We start from the raw sequence: 11,223 nt of genomic DNA, 5'->3' as shown, positions 1-11,223 counted from the left end.
TTCGCTTTGTCCGAATTATTGTTCTTGGTTTTCCTGAATTTCCAGCAATCTTTTTTCAGATGACCTTTTGCTTTACAGAAATGACATCGCTTTATTTAGCGTTCTTTAGAGCGTTACGATGTTTTGAGAATTGAATTCGAAGGTACATTACCTTTCATGCGTTGGCATTCTTCAATCAGGCATGTTCATCAACTCTTCGAACTTCCAAGGCCGTGACTAGCGTGTCAAATGTGGACGGAAGACTACTAAAAAGCATAGCCACCAACCATCGCTCGGAAAATTTCTCGCCTATAGCTTCTAATTTTTCGAATAGTAACTTCATGTCCATTATATGTTCATTAATATCAACTTCCATTGATAATTTCATATTGCCTCACTTCGTACACTACTCCCAAGCGTAGTTTTTCATGATGGTGTTTCAAAATATTCCAACAATCAAGGGCGCTCGTTGCTTTCTTTATCAGTTGATTGTCTTCAACTGGCCAATTATTACCGTCGCTGATTCCTTCCTTTTTTTCCATTCCGCATTGGGATTACTAGGAACAGCGAAAGTAACACATTGCCACAAACATTCTTTACGCAAGATTAATTCCACCTTGAACTTCCATAAATGGTAATTATCTGCGCTTAATTTCGCAAAAGATATTCTCAAAAACTTCATTGCGATGGAGCCCATAACCTGTTAGAGGGGCAATATGTGTGATAAATTATTTTAGAGATAAATGATCTGAACACACAAAATTGTATTTGGGAAGTAAAAATATTTTTTCGTTGACAAGAAAATACAATTCAGAAGTCAATGAATAATAGTTTGCTATAAAGTAATATTAAGGCGGGATCACACGATTGCCGCAATGCGCCAATTATTGGTGCATTTTATATGCCAATCGTGTGATTGCACAATTTATTGTCCAATGCGACAATCAAAAATAAATTGTGCTGATTTGCGGCAATCAAATACAACTCTGGTACGACAATCGTGTGAACTGTTAATAGACAACCTTGCGCAAATTTAAATTTGAAAAATGCGTCAATATTTATTGTTTTCTAGTGCGTCAATCAAAGAAGACAATACGCGTCAATAACCTGATTTTTTTTAAATAATATTTTTTCTTGTGTTTGTACCGTCAACATTTCTTTGTCGTAAGTAAAGTAAAGTTAATTTAAATTGTTGTATTTGCTATAATTATGTTCATATTATGTATTTGCAGCTTTAATATGGAATTCGGTGATTGCATTGTATACGAAAATTCAGCTGAGCTTGAGTTCTTTTCCCCCGATCAGCAACCAGAAACACCTGTGCCGAAAAAAAGAAAAAAACCAAGTGTAATTTGTTCCTGGACCTACACTGCAATACAGGAGCTGATACAAGCTGTGGAACAGCATCCATGTGTTTGGCAGTATTCATCCACCGAGTACAAAGATAGGAATAAACGGGAGCAGGCATGGCGGGAAATTGAAAAAATGTGTACAGGGCACACGGTGGAAGACTGCAAGGCCAAATGGTGCAACATTAAAACGGCCTTTCAAAATGTAAAAAAAAAACTAAAATCAAAATCTGGTCAGGGAGCCGAAAATACCATACCACATTGGCCGCATTGGTCTGCAATGCAATTTTACAACGACCACTCTGTGTCAAAAATGTCAAGTACAGTGTCAACATTAGATTTGGATGACTCTGGAAGTACTTCACAACATGCCGCTGCTGAGATTGTAAAGGTAGACAAAAGTGACATTTTGCAGCGTGCAGTTAAGTGTTTAGATGCGGAGGAAGATAATTGGCACGCGATTGGGATGTATTTGGCATCACAAATGCGAGAAATTGCCAAGAAAAACAAGAAGGCTGCGAACAAACTGCATTTCCAGCTTGTCAAAGTCGTAATGGATGCAGCTTTGGAAGCTGAAGAAGATAATTAAGCCTTGATAAATTTTTTGCGTTATATTTCATTTTTTAAATTGAATTTTTATAGTATGTATATGTAAGTTTTTGTTTTGTTATTTTGTTTGCAATATTGAAGTACCTTCCTAGTCCGTATTTTTTTAGATACTAAAAATGAATTAAATAAAACTATAGTAAATTTTCTGATTTTAAATTAAAGTTTAAATTTTATTTGATATATAAAATTATTTATATATTTTTATATTGCCAGCTCAATTCTCCAATAGGAGACATGAAATACTTTTCCATTTCATCCCGAACAGCCTTTGCTTCACTTGTTATATAAGAACTTGGAACATTTTCTGTTCCACTCACAGCATCTAGTGGGAAGTCATTTCGCCATGTACCAGGAATTAAAGCACCGTCCTCATCGTAGCGATCAACAAGCAACGACGTTGTATAATTTAAATTTTTTTTTAACAAAAAATTGTGTAATGCACAGCAAGCTAGAGTTGTAGAGGTTGTTTTCTCTGCATTAAGCTTGGAAGGGCGTGAAAAAATTTGAAATCGCTTGACCATTATGCCAAATGCATTTTCTACAACACGTCGTGCTCTCGATAGCCTGTAGTTAAATATTCTCTGCCCTGCAGATAAACTTTTACCAGGATATGGCTTCAGCAAATGTTTCTGCATGCGGAAAGCATCATCCGCAACCAAAACAAATGGAACATTTGCTTGACGACCTGGCAATGGTTTTGGAAGTGGCAAATTTAGCTCATTATTGTTTAAAGCACGTTGAAAAGTACAGTCTCCAAAGACTCCACCATCCGACACACGACCATTACAGCCAACATCAACGTATAAAAAGTTGTATTCGGCATCAACAACTGCCATTAGCACTATACTATGTGTACCTTTATAGTTATAGAAGGTGCTTCCTGAATTAGGTGGTGCTATAATTTGCACATGTTTGCCGTCAACCGCCCCTATGCAGTTCGGGAAGTTCCATAGTTTGTTAAATTTGAAAGCAACGACATTCCATTCTTCCTGCGTGGATGGTATCTACATACATATCAAAAGAAATAATAAGTCAATTAAAAAGCATAAATATGTGTGTATTTAGATTTTTCATACCTTTATGTATGCACCTTTTAACGCTTTATAAATAGCATCACAAACAATTGGTACGAAAAGTGATATGGTATTTGGGGCAACACGGAAGAAGACCGAAAGACTTTTATAACTGTCACCAGATGCAAGAAATCGAAGTGTCACAGCTAAGCGTATTTGTTCGGGAATAGCCTTTCGCATGTTTGTGTCTTGTTTTTTAATATATGGTGACACTAGTTGCAACAATTCGATAAACGTTTCGTCATCCATCCGGATAAAATTTTTAAACAAAAACTTTTGGTTTTCGATTTCCCGGAATTCCATTAATGTTTTGTCATATGCACCATCAGTGCTTCTTTTTGTGAGCCACTCTCTGACCCACGTACTTCTATTTACTTTTTTTTTCTTTTCTTTCCTTTCATTTTTCTCATCGTCAAATGCACACACCATAATTATAGCTGCTGCAATTTTCTTTTTTTTTAAAGAACACATCTTAATAAAACAAATTTTTAAATGCTTTAACATTTTTAATAAACAAACTTTGACACATAGCAGCTGCTTCTGATATTTGCCGTGTAGTAGAACAATCGTGTGACTGAAGTTGGACAATAATTGTCACTTGATAGTTTTGAGACAATATGCGGCAATCAAATTTATGAAAAGTTGGACAATCATGTGACCGCAGAGAATTTGATTGTGACAATTTATTTATTGTAGTAAAACTTTGGACAATAAAAATTGGTTTAAATTGGCGCATTGCGACAATCATGTGATCCCACCTTTACAGTAAAAATTACAAAGTAAGCCGATTGAATCTCCAACAAAATCGACTTAGAATTTTATGATGATCATGAATATTCGTACTTTATGGGGTTTACGACGAATATTAAGGGATGTTGCAAACGGAATGACAAACATGATATACCCACCCAAGGTGGAGGGTATAAAAATATGACTAACATATTAAAAATACTTGAAACCGGTGTATATGCTTATACCAAAACATAGACCGACATGACCCATATGTTGTACAAATGATTCTACATGTAACTCATAGGACTGTATAAAATTTAGAACTTTATAGCAAATTTTGCGAATTATAGTGCAAAATATTTGATGCCCTTTGTGTAGGGTTAAGCCTAAATATATTGAGCCCTAAAAAAAGTTTGGCCTAGGAACTCAAAACTCTTTTGTAAGTTTGATCTACTAACCGAATACTATCCACTTAGAATTTCTTAACCCCCAGATTTCCTGTTGCACAGTTTAGTTACCATTGCATTAGTACCCGGATAATCGGTACCAGCAATTTAAAGCATATTGGTATGGCCCCGGTATAACTGTACCGCCAGAAATAAAGTGTTTTGGTTGTTTTGGTCATTATCTTAACCCGAATTTGCTTTAAATTGACAGTTCGTGTTCCCAGCATGTAGGCAACATGCTTACGTAGATCTTCTTCTATATCAATAAAAGAGTAAAATGTTTGTACGTTTGTTTGTTTGTTTGCGATTTATAGACTCGAAAACCGCTGAACAGATATTCCTGAAAATTTCCAAGTATACTACAACATCGCCTGAAAGTAACATCTATATATATAAATGAAAGTTGTGTTAGTTACTACGCTTATAACTTAAGAACCGCTGAACTGATTTTAATGATTCATACAAATTCGTAATTGTCTCTTATCCGAAAAGGATAATATCCAAAAAAAATCGCGTAAAAATGTGATATGTTAACATTTTCATTTTGACTTTTGAAATGTACAATAGTAATGTTTTATTTTGCATGATTTTTTCCATTTTGACTTACTTTTTTCTAATGTACATTTGTAGTGTTTTTTATATTTTATTTTTGAATTCGAATATTAATACCAATTTATTTAATTGACTTGATTTCTTGAGAACTGAAATTGATAACGGGTTACATGGAAGTGTAGTACCGAATTATGTGGTGGCGAAACGGAATAGATGATACCGAAATAATTTAATGCGGTCACACCAAAGTTAAAAGAAAATTACTTTTTCAAAATCGTTAAAAAGAAACACGAAAAAAGAGATCTCATTGCAACAATTCTCAAAACGGGAAAATATCGAAAAAAATTCCAATGGAATTGAATTTTAAAATAAAAGTACATTCTATTGACAAACTTTATAAGGATCTTTAAACAGTTGCTGTAAAAAATCGGCGAACAAGTTAAAGATTTTTTCAATTTGTTATTCTTCTTTTGTCAATTTTTTTCAATTTGTAATATCATATTGAATTCAGTGGATTTTTTGTGAACAAAATAAAGAATAATTTTTCACTATATACAATTTTTCACCAAAAAATGAAATAAGTGCGAAATACGATGGTAACTGACATCTACCTTTCAACTCCAGGGCCTACATCGTGCTTCAGCTGGAAGATGCGCAGACATTTAAACAAACAAAAATGACCGAAAAAGACTAATGGGGCTTATTTCAAAGCGTGGCCCTACTTCTTTCATGTGACAATAATCCGTCCAATGAGAGCTCAAAATGCAAAAATTTTTGGGAGTACAATCAGTAAAATACCAAATATAAAGGGTGCAAAATAGTAGAGCGAATGGGACTTTTAGTAAGAAAAGGATTTCTATCCTTCCAAAAATTCTGCCTGAACATTTAAGATACCTTAAATCGCTTTAGCAGGTCATGATATCGATCATAAATAATCATCGTATGATTTAAGCCATTTTTGGAGTCTTCGCCATTTTCTTCTATTTTTGGCCCTTATTTTGCATCTTTGTTTCTAAGGGGCGTAGAGAACCTCTTCGCATAAAATTTTCGGAGTAGGGCCCATATTGGTCTTGACCACTAAAAAATTTTATTTATGCTACCCTGGTGTAAGGAACCATCGTACAGATAATTGCCACATAGAAATTTATTCATGTAAAGTCCCCACATTGGAGTATCCCCAAGTCCACTTTCACATCTAATGTGTGGTCAGAAAAGAAAAATTTGTATTCTATTGAATTTGTAACCCCCAAGAGAATATTGGTTGGGAACGTAGATTTGGGATATACATCTATATGAAATAAATTGTGAAAACATGAACAAATTACAAATATAAGAAAGTAGCACGGGACCGAATATTTGTTGAATCGTCATTAAATTATACTATGATGAAAAATATGGACTCCAACTTACAATTTAAATGGCAAATAAAATTAATTCCCATCTTACGGTAATGGATGTAAAATAGCTATATTTTTGATTTGGCCTCTATTTGTCATCTTGGATTATAAGGGGTGAAGAAAGTTTTCAATGTAGGTCGATGTTTCGATTTCAAAGGATTTGGCTAAAAATGAGTATTTGGGGATGAAAATCTTACACAAAAATTTCAACATATCTACAAATTTTAGGATTTTCTCCATGTAATAGTATCCCCTCAAGTCCACCTTTTGGCGGACAAACAGACCGACATGGTTAGGGGGACTTATGAGGACTCTAATGCACAATCTGAGGTGCTAATGGGTTCAAAAAAGTAATTAACTTTGCCTATTCTTAAATCAATTAGCCCTCAATTACGAGTTGTACAAAGTACAGTAAATTCCAAATTACTGCTCATTTGACTAAAAATTAAAAACTAATCGACCAGTACGTGAACATTTATAACATTCATATCTTTGAATAATCATGCTTTGACAAATATGCATAATAGACAAAAACTATGGGCCGGCAACGCGGACCGGGCCAGCTAGTAGGCTATATATTTTTTTTGAAATTCCACTTGGAACTAGAGATATAGCATCAGAATTGGAGGTACCTCCCAAAAATTTAGATTTTATATGCATATATTTATTGATCGATGACATATACAGTCTCTAAATTAGGCATAGGTGATGGGATTTGATTAGAAAATATATTTGCTAAATTATAAGGAAATCGGTTCAGATTTGGATATAGCTCCCATATATGCAATGAAATTTGGAATGTGTCACGGGATTTTGATCTGAAAATAAATATGTCAAATTATATTAAAATCGGTTCAGATTTGGATATGGCTCCCATATATATTTTCGGCCGATTTCACATATTTGATGCACCAAACACGATATGTATATCCGATTCCAACGAAATTCGGCATGAGTGACTAAATTTTGTACAAAAATAAATTTGCCAAATTATATTGAAATCGATTGAGGTTTGGGTACATCCCCCATACATATTTTTCGTCCAAATTCACATATTTGATGTACCAAACACGGTATGTACCTCCAATTTCAATAAAATATGGAAGGTGTGACGGAATTTGGTGTAAATGTAAATTTTGTCAAATTATATTGAAATCGTTTCAGATTGGGATTTGATTTTATTGAGAAGCATTGACGCACAACGCTTTTGCAATGGTACAAGGCTTACAGTAAACAAGTAAAAAACTTTGGTTCAGCCGGGCCGAACTTTGAATGCCCTCCACCAATCTAATTTTCAAAAAAAAAAAATACGTTTAAAATTGTGTTAAAATCTTAAAACTACCGAATGTAGCCATTATATTAGTGTCTATACGTCGACTGTAATGTGAACGCTAAGACTTATTCTTACTAACCACATAGCACCAATAGCTTTAAACAATTTGTTTTTGAAAAAAAAAATTGGAAAAAAAAATCATAAAGGAAAGTGAATTGTATCGTATGTAATTTAAATATAATAATTCCACTAGCGTACTGTGTAAACCTTTTTCGGCACTCGCTCGTTGGCAACCCCTATTGTTGGCTTCATCGATTAATTTTTTACGCTTTTGCTCATTATTCATTAATTTGTTATCGATTTCAATTCTTCATTCTCTCATTCCGACAGAGGTATTGAACAAATAATTGACAGAATAAAACTTCCTTTTTCTTAAACCTCGCAAAGAATACAGACGTTGTAAGCAGAAAAAATCAATTTGATCGTTAAAATAATCAAACATTTGCTACATCATCAGAGTGCAAAAATTTTCAATAAAAGTTTTTAATAATTTAGCACACATAAAGCAAGGTATAAAATTCTTTCGTTTCGGGCTTCTATCAAACAGAATTAAGTTGTGAAAATGTCTTGTATTACAGTACCATTTACATCAATAAATTTACCATACACGTGCTGCCACGGCCACTACCGAAATCTTGCAAAGCATCCCAGTGCATTAAAGAAGTGGTAAAATAATTCCAGATATATATCCCGATACTGAAATAATCTCCCAAAAAGCCGTGTAACATTTGCATTTTTCCATACCCCACTCTTTGAAACCCCAAATACCGAGTGCCATCAAGTCATCCAATAAACATCTACCGGTTCCCCAAAGAGTGGAGGGGAACATATTTCTTCCAAGGATCATTACCTTAAGGATATTAAACACGGAATTTTGAACAGTACTTCTATCCCACGCTGTCCAATACATAAGAATCGATCATTGTGGCCGAAAATCCTCATAGAAACTAGATCATTAATGAATGTTTTGTGAAATTACCTGCAAAATTTTGTCTTTTTTGATAAAATACCTAAATCTGAAATTAGCATATGTTAATTATTAATATCTCGAATGATATTAATAATTAAATGATATATTAATTAATGACATTGTAAATTGCTCTAAATTTTGTATATTAAAATTTTTCTTTGCTTAAGCATGAATTATTTTTTTTTTGAACTTCGTCTTAATACTATCATATAGTACGTAACCTTTCATATTTTTTTTTTGTCAAAATAATTACAATTAAAAATCAATTCATTCAAATAGTAATTTCAATACTGATAAATGTTTCCTAAAATGTTTAAAAAAAAAATAATGTAATAATGTATCACTTAGAATAATTAAAAAAAGAGCAAATTTCTACTTATGAAAAAAATGTTAACCTAATAATCCTAATGTTAAGTGCAGCAGCAACAACAACCATAATGAGCATTCTGTAAACTATGATCACCCACATGTAATTTCGTTATCATCATTATCATCCATCATTAGCATCCATTAACCGTCGAACTTCATTAAAACTGGACAACCATCATCGAACTTCATGAAGGCCTTCAAGAAATTTGCATGAGCTGGTGAGTACACGGTAATTATCATTATCGACTAACAATCAAACATTGCCAATGCATAATTACGAAAGAACACAAATGAATAGCATGTAGTGATCTAGTTTTTTTTTTGCTCTCTCTTTAGTTTTATTAATGTTGTTGTTTTAAATTCCCAAAGAATCTATTGAGAAATTGAATGAAGAAGGAAAAGCGCTGATCTCTTACCATCCGAGATCCTGTTAAAATGCACAAATCCGAAACAAAGTCACCATGATTATCAAGGGGTATTTTTTTTTAAAAAACGATAGTCATTTATCATTAATTTTCTTTTAATTCATACCAATAGGGAGTCTAAAATATGGCTGTAGACAACATGTGTTTCGATGAACCAAGGACAACCCCGACCCAAAAACCGGCTGTAGCTAGATGTAATGGCTCCCGCCGTCCGAGGTCATTGAACAAGCTTGGTGAAAGAACTGTCCAAGAGCAAAACCCAAATATCAATATAATATCCATCCATCTGTTAAGTTCTTATAAAGGTTTCGTTTTTATTATAAATAGAAGTTTTACTACAGAAATGGCGCCCAACGTGGGGCCAAGTACGATGCATTTACGTGCTTTTGTAAAATATATGTGACGATTCACCCTGTTGTGTTTCACAACCCATTTACTACTTCATACTTTTAGTACTAGTTTACTAAAGTTGTATTCCGTTAGGTTTTGTAACTATCATCTCATTGTAACCTAAGTACTTCTCTTTAAACCTTTGTACAGTAAAGATTACTTTCTATCAATTACACAACTTGTCTTTTATTCAAGAAGCTCTCTGACTGCTAACAGCTTTTCCCCAAAATTTATAATTTTCCATCCTTTTTAATTTACATTCCAATGCTATAGCCCTAAGTCTGGGATATATATGGATTGCAAAACTTAGAATACTTCAATTGACCTTTTTAGGAATTTTGATTGTTTGAGTTTTACTCGAATACATCGACTATTAAGTATCATTGATGAATTTGTAGGCTTCGCAATCTACTATATATTTTAGATTTCATGAAATTTAGGTCCATCTTAAGGATATTTTAGACATTTTAGTGAGCTTAGGCATCGAAAACTGCATTTATTTGGAATACATTACATTAGCTGAATGCTATGAAATGTCCAATAAATGACAGATCTAGAGAAAAGTAATTATACCATTCGGTTTGTTCCTAAAATAGAAAAACTAATCCTTAATTTGCACACCCATATATAAATTTTCTGGTGCATTAATTTCTCACAATATACTGGTCCACACCCACTGAAAGTACGAAAACTAAAAATTTGATTGACTATAAATATATTTTATCCCACGTATTTTGTTATACTCATTAATCCTTAGAAATATGGCTATGGCCAGAACACCCCCTCTTCCAACTTCTGGGACAAATGAAGCAAACTTTATTTGTACAATTTGCAATGAAAATTTATTAGAAAATCAAGAGAGCATGTATATTGCACAATGTCATCACTCATTTCACCGAAACTGTATAGAAAAGAACTTTGCTAGCACAAGTGAATGTCCCACTTGTAAACGTCCATTCGAATTATCAGAACTGCGTTCTATGAACCCCCAGAATGAACCTCTGCAACTTTTGCAGAATGAATCTTATGAGGTTCAAAACACTTCACAAGAATTTCAAAGACAAAAGTCTAACTCCTATCGGAGAAAGAAAAGAGTTAGCCAAACAATATAATACGAGGAGTTCAGCTCGAAACGCCCAATTTGATTCAAATCAATTACTTCTCCCGGATATATATGAGAATTCCACAATGCCTGCCGAAGACAATGCTATTGGTGAACCTAGTTCGAATAGATCTCATGTTCCAAGTTTCAATCCAAGAACTCCACAAAGAACAGACGTCACCCATAACTCGAATAATATAGATTATGATATCATAAATCGTATGATCGAATCAGGTATCAGTAAACTTCTACGAAATATGAACCTTAACAACTGTGTTTCCAACACAAATAATAAGCATCCAACTAGTGCTGACCAACCACATACTTCGCGAAGTTCTACTCCAAATTTCAACTCTTCTTTATCCTTCGACAAGATTACTTCTATTATAAGGAACTGGAATCCAGCTTGATGGCTCAACCCAAGGACTAGATGTGGATAAGTTCCTTTACAGGGTGAAATCTCTAGCAGCCGATAATTTTGAAGGAGACAATACAGT

The 11,223-nt window shown here is 33.7% G+C and overlaps 2 protein-coding genes across 2 annotated transcripts; one reads left to right on the top strand and one right to left on the bottom strand.

Moving 5' to 3' along the window:
* The first annotated feature begins 1,218 nt into the window (after window positions 1-1,218).
* LOC109612867 (uncharacterized) lies at window positions 1,219-1,917 on the top strand. The gene has a single exon (XM_020037327.2). The coding sequence runs from the start codon at window positions 1,219-1,221 to the stop codon at window positions 1,915-1,917; it is 699 nt and encodes a 232-aa protein (XP_019892886.2).
* Window positions 1,918-2,014: 97 nt separating this feature from the next.
* LOC101899014 (uncharacterized) lies at window positions 2,015-3,712 on the bottom strand. The gene is made up of 2 exons (XM_005185133.4): window positions 3,014-3,712; window positions 2,015-2,941 (listed from the first exon to the last, which is right to left on the bottom strand). Exons 1-2 carry the CDS (start codon window positions 3,512-3,514, stop codon window positions 2,129-2,131), a joined length of 1,314 nt encoding a protein of 437 aa, XP_005185190.3. The 5' UTR covers window positions 3,515-3,712; the 3' UTR covers window positions 2,015-2,128.
* Between the last annotated feature and the right edge of the window lie 7,511 nt (window positions 3,713-11,223).

Source organism: Musca domestica, unplaced genomic scaffold (genome assembly GCF_030504385.1).
Source record: "Musca domestica strain aabys unplaced genomic scaffold, Musca_domestica.polishedcontigs.V.1.1 21, whole genome shotgun sequence".
Classification (NCBI taxonomy): Eukaryota; Metazoa; Arthropoda; class Insecta; order Diptera; family Muscidae; genus Musca; species Musca domestica.
The sequence above is the reverse complement of the archived record's forward strand: the minus strand, read 5'-3'. Positions and strand labels throughout refer to the sequence as shown.